This window comes from Pongo pygmaeus, chromosome 4 (genome assembly GCF_028885625.2).
Source record: "Pongo pygmaeus isolate AG05252 chromosome 4, NHGRI_mPonPyg2-v2.0_pri, whole genome shotgun sequence".
In the NCBI taxonomy this organism is placed as follows: Eukaryota; Metazoa; Chordata; class Mammalia; order Primates; family Hominidae; genus Pongo; species Pongo pygmaeus.
This window is the reverse complement of record NC_072377.2, coordinates 14506849-14521634: the sequence shown is the minus strand read 5'-3', so window position 1 is coordinate 14521634 and position 14786 is coordinate 14506849. Positions and strand designations below refer to the sequence as shown.

At 50.5% G+C, this 14786-nt stretch overlaps 1 protein-coding gene across 4 annotated transcripts in view; it reads right to left on the bottom strand.

Annotated features, from left to right (window-relative positions):
* TRIO (trio Rho guanine nucleotide exchange factor) overlaps positions 1 to 4062 on the bottom strand; it is a 371165-nt gene extending 367103 nt beyond the window's left edge. For 2 of the 4 annotated variants that reach the window (XM_054489144.2, XM_054489145.2), the window contains exon 1: positions 3484 to 4056. In XM_054489144.2, the coding sequence (XP_054345119.1) occupies positions 3484 to 3640 (157 nt within the window). In that variant the 5' untranslated portion in view covers positions 3641 to 4056. Of the gene's footprint in view, positions 1 to 2337; positions 2553 to 3483 lie in introns of those variants that run through there. The other 2 variants (XM_063664670.1, XM_054489151.2) reach the window with 2 other exon arrangements.
* Between the last annotated feature and the right edge of the window lie 10724 nt (positions 4063 to 14786).

Genomic DNA, 14786 nt, shown 5'->3' with positions numbered 1-14786 from the left:
TGGGGTTGAGAACTAATGTAAGCAACGTCCTGGCTATGAGAGGCGACCAGGAAAGAGCACCAGGGACCAGGGCCCTGACTCTATCTCTACCCAAGTTCCACTCTGGGGGGCAAGTCATGAAAGCTCCCTAAGGCTGATTCCTCATCTGTAAAATAAAATTAAAACAAGACTAGCTCATCTTTGTGGTGTCTTTTTTTTTCTTTTTTCTTTTACATTGAAATTGGTTTTACTGTGCTGAGCTCTGTGCAAAGGAGAAAAGTGAAGTTCGAAATTCACTAACACCTGCAGAAAACCTCTTACTGCTCTTTAACACACAAGCACCAGGACTTGACTCACATTATTACAACTCAATCCACTTGAACACTAATTGGCCTGCCTGCTTCATGCCAGGTCTATAAATAGGTGATCAGGATCGTCAAAATGAATAGGGAGTGCCAAGGTCCCGAGCAGAGAACAGAGTGACAGCATAGGAAATGAGACCTTGGGTGAGGTGAATCCTGGGTGGACACTCAGCAGAGGAGAAGGGCACCAGGGCTCCGGAGCCCCGAAGTATCCAAAGAAAAGCGGAGAACAATGATTAGGCACTGAGGGCTCAGAGAAAGCCAGAGTCCACAGGGAAAGGGGAACAGCCCCAAGGTCATCTCCCGGACCACTCTCCAGGGCAGCAGTCCTGTCCCCTGAGCCCAACTCCAAACCCTGCCAGGTGACAGCACCTTTATGTGAGCACTTCCAGTAATGGAGAAATCACAGGACTGTTCACTCTATTTCTGAACTTCCCTTAATTGTTTAAAAGTTCTATTAAAGTCTTCTCTTTCTTTCATCCAACCACTGGTATTAGTTTTCAATCTGTGGCTACAAAGACAAAGTCGAATGTGGGCAACAAGAAGGAATTTAAAAAAAGAAAGAAAATCAGGCAGCCACGCAAATAGAGTTTCAGGGCTGAGAAAGGAAAGGCAACCAATGGAAAGCCTTTGTCTAAGTCAGATTGGCACTTTTAGTACCAGGCTCAAAAACACACCCTGATCGTCCCCCCCAGTCAATGAGAACCTATTTTCCCATGTTTCTGAGTCTTAGAAAAGAAAGCCAGATTTCTGATGGATTTGACTGCTCCATTCTCCTCAGCTTCCTTGCCTTGTCAGCCCTGACTGTTCCAACCCCACCCCCACACCCACACCCATCCATCCAACAGAATGACCCCCCTCTGCCCCCTGCTAGACATCATTGGCCTAGATGCTAGAGCCAAGATCTAGGTCAGGGACTCAGAGCTGCCCAAAGGAGATTTCACTTTTAAAAAGACGTTCCAGGCGTCCCCGGAATGGGACGCTGCATCTGATACCTACTTAAATTCTGCCCTGGCTCCTGATTCTAAGTGAAACAACTAAAAGTTAAGTTTGTCATTTTGGAGGGCAGAAGAAAGGAACAAGCCAGTGAGCAACATTACCTGGTTCTGACCCAAACGGAACATGAACAGGAGCCCTGGCGGCGGGGGCAGCATAGGCCTAAGCAAACGCAAGAGCAGACAACTCCTGGAGAGAGCCACGCCGACAGGCAGCAAGTCTTCGGTGTCTTTTAGGGAGGGCTCTTAGCAGCAGTAGAAGTGATTTTTGTACTATACATAATAGAGATGTAAAAAAGCCTGGTCTCACAAGCACCAAAAAATCCATCTCCAACGCAGAAGAGCCTCTCTAACAGAGAGGAGATGAATTCTGCACAGAATCTATTATTCTGTGACAGGTAGTACAGAGAGAAAGCTAGACTTAGCTTCAGGGCATGAAGGGAATACGTCCCAGTTCTGCTATTAAGAGGTAAGACGGGGCTGCTCTACCTGGCCAGTTGCACCAAAAAAAAAAGTGGGGGGGGGGGTGGTAGCTTTATTTAGAAGGAGCTCATGTTTTCCTAAACTTTTGCTTTCTGCAGGCACTTCACAAGGAGAGTGAGCACTGGGGAGTAGATTAACCCCAAGCTAACACTGGACAGTCGGCTGTGTCACTCCCAGCCACAACCAATCTGCTAAAATGAATCAAAAATAACCCCGCCTAACAAAGATCAAGACAACCAAGAGAAGACAGTACTAAACCAGGTATCTACCAGCACTGCTAACTTCTGCCTCTCACCATCGCCCTCCCGCTGCACTTGCTCCTCGTGACCCGGATTAGGGAACTGATCTCACCGAATCTGGGGAGGTGATTTTCAAAGAGGCCACGGAAAAGCGTGAGCCGCCGACCTCCTGCGCGTCCCCCAGCGCAGGGCCGCTCCCCCGGCCCGTCGGTGTCCCCAGCCCAGCCATCCTCCCCGGGGCCGCCACCAGCACCCCCGCCCGCCTCTCCAGGCCCGGACCTGGCCCGCTCTCCAACGCGGAGTCTGCATCCTCCCTGCCCCGTGCCCGGCCCGCTAAGGACTGCGCTCTGGGCTGCGGGCCCCGAGGCCGCCGCCGCCGCCGCCGCCACCGCCGCCGCCTCCTCCTGCTGCTGCTCAGCCGACGCGCGAGCAGACCGGACTGGGCGCGGGGACGCGGGACGCGGGACGCGGGGACGCGGGCCCGGCTCGCGAGGGATCTGGGCCGGAGCGGGAGGAGGCGCCGCCGCTGGGGTACCGGGGACGCCCTGTCACGCCCCCTGCGCAGCAAACCCGGCGCCCCTCCCGCGGACCGGTCGCCACCCGCGCCTCTCCCGCGGCCACCCCCTCCGCGCCGGGGTGGACTCGGGGCCACCTGGCACTGCCTCCACCTCCACGCCACCCACACAGTGCCCCGCGAGCCCCAGCCCCGCGCCGCCCTCCCGGGGCCACGTTCCCAGCTGACCCTCCCGGGTCGTCCCCGGAGACAATGGCTCACCGCGCCTCCCGGCCCTCCGAGCTTCAGCTCGGCCACCGTCCCCACTCCCTGAGCAGTGAGTGCCGTGACTGCCCCGTTTCACAGAAGTGTAGACCAAGGCCGGGGAGATGACAGGCTAGAGGGCCAAGCAAGAAACCCGGCTGCTAATGGGGTCGAAGAGGGTCCAGATACAAATCAGTCAGAGACAGGCACAGATCAGAGACCAATTTCCCGTCCCGGACCGGCCCCGGCTCAGTCCGCTCGGCCTCCGGGGTAAGAGCCTCCGCCCACGCCATCTCCGCCGCCGCCTCCTCGGTCCTCCAGCGAAAGAGACAAAGAGCCGGCGCCCCAACCCGCGAAGCCGCGGCTGCCGGGAGCGGCAGACCGGGGGATTCTGCCCTAAAACGAGGGGCGGGCGCAGGGAAGGCGAGGTGGTGGCGTTCGGGCCAAGCTGCCGCGCGCCCGGCTGCGCGGGCAGCGGGACACGCGGATGTGGGGCGGGCAGCCCCGGCGCGTGGAAGCAGTGGTCCCAGGCGAGAGCGTGCGGGCCCCTACGGACGGACTGGCGGGCACCAGCGCGCGGTGGCCGGAGCTCGGCAGCACCGCGGCGGGTTGGCCGAGCGCTTGGGGCAGCGCCGCTGGGCGGGCGGGCCGGCCGCAGTTGCACTCACCGGATCGGAAGAAGGCCGCGATGTCGGCCAGGTCCTTGGCCGCCTCCTCTGCCCCCTCGCCGGCACCGCCCCCGCAGCCCGATCCAGCCGCGCTGGCCGCCGCTGCAGGGCCGGAGGACGAGGCGGGGGCGGCGGCGCCGCCGCTGCTGCCGCTCATGGCTGCGGCGGCGCCCGCGGCCGCGCCCGCCTCGGGCCCCGCGCCCCTAGCGCCGCGTGCCGCCCGCTCCGCGCCGGGCCTGGCGGCGCCGAGCACCCAGCTGCCCGCGCCCGGCGCGCGGACGCAGAGCCCCGGGGCGGCGGGGGGCGGCGGCGGCGGCTCGGCCCAAGGAGCGCGCCCACATAGACGAGGACTCCGCCCGGTAGCCGCGAGCTGGCCGAGGGGCGGAGGCGCGGAGCCACGGCCTCCCGGGCGCCGGCCGGAGCGCGGGCAGCAGCACGCGCCGCCCGGACACACAGTCGCGAGGGCGGGGGCCCGTGGCCGGCGAGAACTCCGGGATCACGGGAGCCGGCGGCTGCCGCGAGCCTCCATCTTGATTTCAATGGGGAAGGAAGGAGGGGGGAGGGGGAAATCACGGCCGAGGGAACCCGGGTGAAAGGAAAAGGGAGAGCAGGGAACGGAGAGGAAGGGAAAAAAAGAGGGGCTTCGGGAATTTCCGGCGAACTTCGTCAGGGGCCGAGCCTGAGCTCGGCAGTGGGCGGAGCCTGGGGGAGGGGCGGGGCCGCGTTGGGCGGCTGGGCTCCCGTAGAGCCGGCGGGGAGGCTGCGGGAACATTCGGTTTGGTTCGGTCTCCTTCCCCGGGGCAGCTCCAAGCCTTGGAAGGCGCAGGAAAGCTCTGACCAGTCGGGGCGGACCTTCCCAGGCCCGGCATTGCGCCCCCAAGCGGGGCGCTGGCTCCTGCACCGGTGCGCGGTCCCCTGAGCGCCGAGGCGTTTCGTCGTCTAGCCCGCAAGGCGGGGTGACGCGGGCCGGGGCGGGTGCCTCCCTAGTGGGCTTAGCGCTGGCCCTGGCTCGGGGAGGGGGCTTCTTAATAGTTGTTGAGTGAACAGAGAGGGTCCGAAAACAGGTTATCTGCTCCAGTCCCGGAGGCCACGGTACTCCTACGGGTACAAAGCTCTCCTGTAAAATGGGATTCCTCTCGGTGTATCCCCATCTCCCAGGGGACTTTCGGCTGCTGAACCTCGGGTTCACGGCTCCTCAGTCCTTACTCCGCCTAATGAATGGGGAAGATCACGGGGTCTGGGGAGGCCAAAAGAAATGTTCCTTTGTGGAAGATCCGTGTCAAATCAGCGCTGGACGAATATTCTAGTTCAAAACGCCTATGCCCCGGCTACAAGGAGAGTGAAAGGATCCAGTGCCGGGGGAAACAGGCAGAAGCAAGAGAGATGAAAAACAACTGGGTGATGAAACCACCACACGAGTATACTGGAAATAGACAAATATAAATGGGTGGATGGTGGCCATCAAATCTTCACTGTTGGAGTGGGAGGTTACAGCCAGAAGAGGCTAGAGTGATCCTTGTGGTACAGGGTTAAGAGTTGGAGACATCGGTATGGACTCATGTTTGGGGTGTACATCTATATTATATATTCATAATGTATATAATGGGTCTGCACAGAGATTTGTAGATACATGGTAGTACACATACTTGTATCTCTTTGCTTTGTCAGCTGAGTGGGCCTAGACACAACACTCTGTAGCAACGAATACACCTAGCGCTCTGATCTTGCTTCTAATACCATTCTCCAATAAAAGGAGCCAGAGCTCCTTGAGGAAATGGCTGATTCTAGGACTGCGACAGGAAATATTCAAGGTGTGCCTGGAGCACCTAGTGCCAAAAGGTAGGTAATTTGTTCCCCGCTGAAAAAAAATTTTTTTTAATCCACATCAGCTATGGTGGGGGTACCTCAAAGGGACACAGGAGCTAATTGAAAGCGCTCCCAGTGGCCAAAGCTGAAACGATTTGAGCGAGAAAATAAAGCAGAATGTGATTATAACCAAAAGTATAAAATAAATTATGCATGAGTCTATAGTGATGAAAATAAATGATTAAGCAAATAAGTGGGATTAAGTAATATATAATATAGTATTTTTAAAATTAAGTAAATCAGTGGGATTAAGTAAATACATTGGGAACAATTCTAAATAATTTATGTAGATACTGTGCCCTCCATGAAATGGAGGAGCCCTCTCCTAAACTGTGGACTGCACATAGTAACTTCCTTCCAAAGAATACAAAATGGAAAGGAGGGGAAAAAGAGTAAGTTTACAGTGGAGAAATGTGACAAACACTACCTCAGCCAGGTGATCAAGGTGAACAGCAGAAGCAAGAAGGCGTGTTGATACTATGTACCCTTGATGTGATGAGACCAGCATTTTACCTTTGTGGTCTTCCTCTCGAAAACCCATAACTCCGATCCAATGATGTGAACAACAGTAGATGAATCCCAGCTGAGGGCATTCTAGAAACAACCAGGCCAGTACTCCCCCAAACTGCCCAAGTCATCAAAAATAAGGAAATTCTGTATAAGTGTCACAGCCAAGAGGAGCCTGAGGAGACAGGATGACTAAATGGAATATAGTGTTCTTGACGGGATCCTGGAACCACAAAAGAACATTAGGTAAAAACTAAGAAAATCTGAAAAACATATGGACTTTAATCAATAGTGATAAACCAACATTGCTTCTTTAATTGTGAGAAATGTACCATATGAGTAAAAGATGCTAATAATAAAAGAAATTTGGTGTGGGGTATATGAGAACTCTGTACTGTCTTCACAAATTTTCTGTAAATGTCAATCTATCCTAAAATAAAAGTTTATTTTAAAAGTTATTGAAGAATTGCATGGGCAGTATATCCCAAAAAATAATGCAGTAGGTCCAAATTTCACAGGCCATCAGCTCACATGTGCTGACAACATTCCTTTGATTTTTCCCTCAGTTAATTTGAGTCTCCAGCTCCCACTGGCCCTATGGCAGAAAGCTTAGTTTTAGTTTAGGGAAAACTCAATCTCTTGGGGTTTTCTTTGTCAATTAGATGTTCTTCCCTCCCCCTATCTTCTCCCCAAAATTGTAGCCAAGCTCTCAAGGCTTTCACTCCAGGTGGCAGCAGAGAGGTACCTGGTCCTTAATCATCATGGATTTATGCTGGCATGGGTGTATAGCTGTGTCCCTCCACCCTGGCATCCTGCCTGGATTGCAGGAATTGCTCAGGCCTTGCCTTCTGCTGTTACTTCTCTCCCATCCATGGGAACTCCGGAGGTCAGCTGGCAGTCAGTGCCACTCCTGAGCTATTCCCAGCCACCCAGGGAAATAATCAGCTGCTCACTGGAGTGCTCAGACCTCCCCCCAACCACCAGCAAGGCTCCCTTCCCAGCCAGTCTCAGAAAACAAGACTAGGACTGGGTGTGGTGGCTCACGCCTGTAATCCCAGCACTTTGGGAGGCCGAGGCGGGCGGATCACGAGGTCAGGAGATGGAGACCTCCCGGCCAACATGGTATCTCTACTAAAAATACAAAAATTAGCTTGGCGTAGTGGCGCATGCCTGTAATCCCAGCTACTCGGGAGGCTGAGGCAGGAGAATCGCTTGAACTCCGGAGGCGGAGGTTGCAGTGAGCCTAGATCGCGCCACTGCACTCCAGCCTGAAGACAGAGCAAGACTCCGTCTCAAAAAAAAAAAAAAATTGGCCGGGAGTGGTGGCGGGCGCCTGTAGTCCCAGCACTTTGGGAGGCAAAGGCAGGCGGATCACGAGGTCAGGAGATTGAGACCATCCTGGCTAACATGGTGAAACCTCGTCTCTACCAAAAAATACAAAAAATTAGCCGGGCCTGGTGGTGGGCGCCTACAGGCTTAGGCAGGAGAATGGCGTGAACCCGGGAGGCGGAGCTTGCAGTGAGCCAAGATCGCGCCACTGCTCTCCAGCCTGGGCAACAGAGCGAGACTCCCTCTCAAAAAGGAAAGAAAAAAAAAGAAAGAAAACTAGACTAAGATCTCTGCTCTCCAATCTCTCAAGCCTATCTGGGTACAAGCTCTTTTCTCAGAGGCTCATCAGGGTTTGACACTATCCATCTCCTTTCCCCAAAATTGAAGAATATTGATGTCGTCTCCAGAAAGAAAATCTCACTCCAGTTTTGTCATGCTTTCTTCCAAATCTGTTGGTTTTTTTGACATAAACTTTGTGTTCCACTGGAAACTCAGCTCCTAATATTCAACAATGTTTTCCCCCCAATTATTCCTTCTGCCATGGATTCCAAAATGTCTCTTAAAATTCAGAAGCCAAGTGCCAACTTATTTTTTTCTCTTTGCATCCCTCCCATAATAACCCTACCGTGTGGATAGTGAATACAGAGCTCCTCTCTGCTGCCAAAATGGTGGAGAAAGGTCAAGAATTTGAAAAAGTCAAAACTGCTTAGGAGAGAGGGACAGACTGGATGAAATGCAGCCACAGAAAGATTGGCAATACCTTGGTGGTGGTGCCTGGGAAGTGACAACTGGAAAAAGCTGACTCGTATTGGAGGATTCTTGGGTGGAGGCAAGTTCTGGGGATGGGAGTTGGCCTGAAAGAGAATGTGGCTGAGTGGTAATGACGGCTAAGGATGTTGGGAATCGCCATGTCTGGAGAATGGTGTGGATTTGGGCAAAATGAGCTCTCTAGGGTTGGGACTAAGATATTGACCAATTCTGTCTCAGGGAGAGTCAGTTCCAAGAACACTATATAGAAGATTTGTGTCTGAGTGTGGGACTTGCTTCCAGGCTCACCCAGATTGCAGTAAGAGAAAGAGGCCGCACACAGGTTTTTCCCTTCTGCCATCTGAGCATGTGGAGGGGGGTATCTAAACAGGGTTTCATGACAGCTGCTGTTGATGCTGCACAACCTTCAAAATTCAGCTCAAATTTCATCGCTTCTGGTGAACCTCTGAAGCCCTATTCACAGGCATGGGGCCTCGAGAATTGTCAGGTGGTCATCAGGGTGGATTGGTAAAGAATCTTCTGGGCTCTTTCCACCAGTGGTTTTTCCAGTCATTGGAATAGCTCTGAATATACAAATCAAGCAGAGGACTGGGTGAGAGGTAGAAGAGGGAATTAGGAGGAATGTGCCTAGGAAAGGACCAGGGGATGGAATTTGGGAGCATTTGAGTTGTGTGTGTGTGTGCACGCGTGTATGTGCCTGTGTGTGTGTGTGTGTGTGTGTGTGTGTGTGTGTGTGTACACATGCTTTTGCTTCCGTAGATGTTGGCTTGGAATTGATGAAGATCTTGATCTGGTAGCAGGAAAACCCAGCAATTCAGGGGAATAAAAGATATAGGTAGATTTGGCTTTGAATAAAGCTGAAATTTGGAAGTTGCAGTGAAGGTTTTATTATTACTAGTATGTAAATGAGAGATGTATAGGAGAAGTGACAATGTCTGTATTTGCTGCCTTGGCTTCCAATTGATCCATTTTCCAGGCTTGTTGCTTAAAAACAGCTGACTTGCTGTTCTTGGCCAGTAATTCAAAGAATTCCAAATTGAGCTTCTAGCCTGAAATCTGCAGAATCTGAAATTCTACCTGGTGAGATTCATTCATTCTGATCCTGGCCAACTTTTGGTCTTCCAGATTTCTCTTTAAAGGATAAATACTCCTGGGAATGCTAACACCTTAAGCCTTTATCACTTAATACCTCATAGAGAAGATTAGTGGATTAGCCAAGAATTGGTCCAAAGTAATGAGGGATAAAAGAAAGAAAAGAGTGATGGGAGGCACCAATAAAAAAAGTACTGGTGGGGCACAGTGGCTCATGCCTATAATCTCAACACTGTGAGAGGGCAAGAGGATAGCTTGAGGCCAGGAGTTCGAGGCTGCAGTGAGCTCTGATTGAACCATTGCACTTCAGCTAGGGTGACAGAGTGAGACCCCATCTCAAAAAAAAAAAAAAAAAGAAGGAAAGCACTGACTTTGCTTGTGCCTAGAGCTGGTCTTACTGCTTCTGTCTAGTGTATAACCTGAGCAAGGTCTTCCTTAGTGCATTTGCAACAGTAATGAGGGTTTTTATATTCGAGGCTCACTGATTACTTACTGAAGGCCTCCCATTGCATACAGGAAGCCATCTAAAGACTCTATGTCCAGTTTTAGACTGTTCTAGAAGGCTTGATTTATTCATGCTGTAAACATGTTCTGAGCCCCTACTATATGGAAGATGCTCTTCTAAGCTAGTGAACAAAACCAGCCAACATTCTTGCCCTCGTAGAACTTACTTCGTCATAGGGTGGGATGGGTATGACAGACAATAAGCAAATAAGTAAAATGCATCGTGGCCGAATGACAATAAGTGCAATGGAGAAGAATAAGACAGGAAAAGGGGTGAAGTCTGAGGGACGAAGCAGTGCAACATTTGATGCAACATTTGAGCAAAGATCGGAAAGAGATAAGACAATGAGGGTGTACATCTGTGCCAAGCATGGTGGCTCACGCCTGTAATCCCAGCACTTTGGGAGGCCAAGGCAGGTGGATCACCAGAGGTCAGGAGTTTGAGACCAGCCTGAGTAACATGGTGAAACCCCGTCTCTACTGAAAATACAAAAATTAGCCGGGTGTGGTGGCGTGTGTTTGTAATCCCAGCTACTTGGGAGGCTGAGGCGGGAGAATTGCTTAAACCTGGGAAGTGGAGGTTGCAGTGGGCCGAGATCACGCCACTGTAGTCCAGCCTGGGCAACAGAGCAAGACTCTGTCTCAAAAAAAAAAAAAAAAAAGAGTGTACATCTAGGGGAAGAGGACTTAAGGGAGGTGAAACAGAAAATGCAAAGGCCCTGAGCAGGAGCATGCGTTGCTATTTGGAGAATATAGAAGATGCCACTGTAGCTGGGGGAGGTTGGGTGTGGGGGATGAACAGTGGATCTGGTTGGTGAGGTACAGGAATCTCAGCAGGTGCTCTGTAAGGACTCTGCCTTTTCAAAAGAATGTGGTTGCAGATGTGCATTGTTGTATGGGAAGATTCTACGTGATTTCAGGTTGAAAGTAGATTATGTGGACTCATTAGAATGTTCGGGGATAAAGCAGAAGTTTGTAAAAAGTTTTGTAAAAGATGGCCATGGGGCTTTCTCTAGAAACCAGCTACTGTCATCTCCCAGGGGAGAAGTCTCAGTAAGATGCTCAAGAACCACCACACCAAGTGATGGGACCCCTGCCCAGGGCTGGGAGAGCAAGGATACCTCCTGCGGAGGTAACACCAAGGCAGTGGGAATTGGCCCCATCATTGCTGATCACCCCACAGCCAACCCAACTGGGTCTGCAACCACACCCCAGAGGACTTCCTCCCCCACAAGGTGAGGGGACCTGCCCACGGACCTCCCTCCTCCTCCCACCACCCTGCAGGTCTCAGGGACCAACAGAAGAGAATGCAGGCACAGCTCGAAAATCACTTCTTAGAGAGCACCTCCTCTCCAGCCTTTTTTTACTTTCTGTTTATTTATCTTCTGGCCTCAGGGCAACATCATGGCTGCACAAAGCAACAAAGAAACCCAGTGAGTGGATTGGATTTGTTTTCAAAACCAGTGCAGTTAACTACCTTCTTCTAGAGACACAAGGGTAGATATTGTCATGGAGGGAAAAGAAGCCCCAAGAAGAAGTGGTTTTCAGCCCCAGCTCTGACACCGACTAGCTATGTGATCCTGGGCAAGTGAACTGGAACTAGAGAAGTGAATCTTGCCTGTCTGGCCCCTACCTTCAGGAAAGCCAAGTCCTCAAGGAAAATCACACGTGTAGTCATTAGTTATATCATATAACTCTCATCTGCCTCCTCCTCCATCCCTGCCTCTCTTCATCAAGGGGTAAGAAAGCACCTCAAGACTGAACTCAACACTGAAAGGAGTGGAGCAACTGGGCAGCAGGGAGAGGCTGGGGGTGGAGGGAATGGGCATGGGGAGCAGGGAGATGGGGCACTGCCCTTGTTCTAACCTGGGTATTAGTCCAGTCTCACACTGCTATGAAGAAATATCCTAGACTGGGTAATTTGTAAAGGAAAGAGGTTTAATTGACTCAAAGTTCCACAGGGCTGGGGAGGCCTCAGGAAACTTACAATCATGGCAGAAGGGGAAGCAAACATGTCCTTCTTCACAAGGCAGCAGGAGAGAGAAGAATGAGAGCCAAGAGAAGGGGGAAGCCCCTTACAAAATCGTCAGATCTTGTGAGAACTTACTATCAAGAGAATAGCATGGGGGAAACCACCCCCATGATTTAATTACCTCCCACCAGCTTCCTCCCATCACAGGTGGGAATTATGGGAACTGCAATTCAAGATGAGATCTGGGTGGGGACACAGCCAAACTATATCAGTACCCATCCCCTTTGCTTACCTCCTTCTAATCACCTCCCTATTTCTGAGATCATCTGGGGGTTCTATAGCTATAAGCACCTCACTGGAAAGGAGATCAGTTCTGGGGAATGGTTCCAGGCCACAGACTCTTACTGAACAAATGGTTGTGTCTTCAGAGCAGAGTTGGGGAGAGGGCAGAGAGCTCCTCCTCACATCCTGGGACAGAGTTCATGTAGCTCACAGTTGGTGGGGTGGAGACAGCTAGTGAGCCATCACCTTTGCTTCTCAAGGATGGCCCATGGGCCAGCTGAGGGCAAGCTGGGAAGGGGGAGTCATGGACCAAGAGCAACTTAAAGGGGGCAATGAATGTGACCATGACCAAGCATTTGAATAGCCCTGCTCCTAGCCCTGATTGCCTTGCACACTGTTGACTTGCCAAATTTCAGCATCAGTTGAATTCTTCACTTTTCTGTGTTTCTATAACTAGAGTTTAAGATTCTTTAAAGTGCAATGGGCATATCTAGGAGTAATTGCAGGGATTAATACCCACCCCCACTCTATGCATCACAACCCTCCCTGCACCCCCACTCTCTCCCTCTCCTAAAAACACCACTAGCTGCACTTCTATCTCTGGACAAGCAAGGTGACCTCAGCTAGCCTGAGGCAACTGTGGGGCTAAGCTGAGAATGCCACTGAGGTCTTGAGTGAGGCACCATGCTAAGTCAGATCAGGGAGGAAAGGTGCCTAGGCCCCTGTCCTTGTACTCTGCTCCCTGCTGAGGGTCCCTGAGGGGTCACGCTAGAGAGAGCCATGCTTATGGGGCTCGTGGAGGGGCAGCAGTGGCACATCTGGATGGCTGCCCATAGCACAGTCTTAACTGGAACCCAGGAGCATGTACAGGTGCTCAGTCCCTTCCTTATGTTCTTAAAATCCAAAAGTTCTCAAAACCAACATTTTTTTGTAACACTTTCGGTGTCAAAAACTGACAATATCACCTGAGGCCATATACACTTTATCCCATTTAGGTTGAATCATAGTATTTTTGCAGCAGATATATTGAAGAGTGTCTATGAACTTCAGAAAGGGTCAGAATTCTGAAATCCATCAGGCTCCTAAAGTCTTGAATAGGGAAATGTAGACATAAAGCTTGTGTACGAATGGCCAATAAGTACATGAAAGGATACTCAGCATTACTAGCCACCTGGGCAATGCAAACCAAGCCAGCATGAGGTACCACTTCACCCCCACTGGAATGGCTAAAATAAAGACAACGAATAGCAAGTCACAAGGCTGTAAAGAGCCTGAAACCCTCATTCATTGCTGGCAGGAATGTAAAACAGTACAGCCACTTTAGAAAACAGTTTGGAAGTTCTCCAAAAGTTAAGCATTGAGTTAGCATATGACCTAGCTTATCCACTCATAGGTATTTATTCAAGAGAAATGAAAACATACATATGTCCATACAAAAACCTTTGTACACAAATGTTCTTTGTTTTTTTTGTTTTTGCTTTTTTGAGGTGGGGGTCTCGCTCTGTCACTCAGGCTGGAGTGAAGTGACACAATCATGGCTCAGTGCAGCCTTGAACTCCTGGGCTCAATTGTTCCTCCCACCTCTCCTGAGTAGCTGGGACTACAGGCACGCACCACCACACACAGCTAATTTTTTGTATACTTTTTTTTTTTTGGTAGAGATGGAGTTTCACTACATTACCCAGGCTGGTCTCAAACTGCTGAATTCAAAGCAATCCGCCCACCTCAAGCCCCCAAAGTGCTGGGATTATAGGTGTGAGCCACTGCGTCCAGCCACAAATGTTCTTAGTAGCATTATTCATAATAGCCAAAAAATGGAAATAACTCAAATGTCATTCTACTGATGATTGTATAAAGAAAAAGTTGTATATTCATATAATGGAGTATTATTCAACCATAAAAAGGATAAAGAATTGATACATCTACAACATGAATGAACCATGAAAACATTGTGCTAAGTGAAAGAAGCCAGATGCAAAAGGTCACATCATGTATGATTTTGTTTATATGAAGTATCTAAAATAAGGAAATCCATAGAGGTAGAAAGTAGATTGGTGGTTGCCAGAAGCTGGCAAAGGGAGGAAAGGAAAGTGACACTAAATCAGAGCTTCTTTTATGGGAAATAAAAACGTTCTAAGATTAGATTGTGGTGGCTCACACCTGTAATCCCAGCACTTTGGGAGGCCAAGGAAGGTGGATCACTTGAGGTCAGGAGTTTAAGACCAGCCTGGCCAACATGGTGAAACCCCGTCTCCACTAAAAATAGAAAAATTAGCCAGGCATGGTGGCGGGCACCTGTAATTCCAGCTACTTGGGAGGCTGAGGCAGGAGAATCGCTTGAACCTGGGAGGTGGAGTTTGCAGTGAGCCGAGATCATGCCACTGCATTCCAGCCTGGGCAGCAGAACAAGACTCTATCTCAAAAAAGGAATAGATTGTGGTGACAGCTGCACAACCCTGTGAATATTCTAAAATGTGAACTGTACACTTTAAATGAGTGAATTGTATGGCATATAAATTATATTTCACAAAAACTGTATAAACGTATATCTATAAAGGTCCAGACTGATAGATTACAGCTCTGGCTAATTCAAAATAAAGCAATAGAATGTCAGGGACTCTCAGAACATTCTCAGGCCCAAAAATAAATGATAAAAAGGTCAAACTGGCCAGAAACAGACTGCCACAGTAGTACAGGTTCTCACACAGGATTCCTTCCAGTAGCCAAAATAATACACCAACAACCAAACAACCATGAGCCTCACCATCCTCAACTGCCAGGCCTCACAGGGTCAGCTGAAAAATCTCCCTTGGTAGATGCTGTCCTTGTTCAGCTGCAATGTAGGGTGCTATCCTTCCAACAGCCAGAAAGGGTGAAAGGATCTTTTACGTGCTTTCCTAAAGGAGAGGTATGTGCCAGTTGTGTCCACGGAGCTCTGCAGTCTTATGCAGGCTGTGCAGCTGGCAGTTACATTCACTCTTCA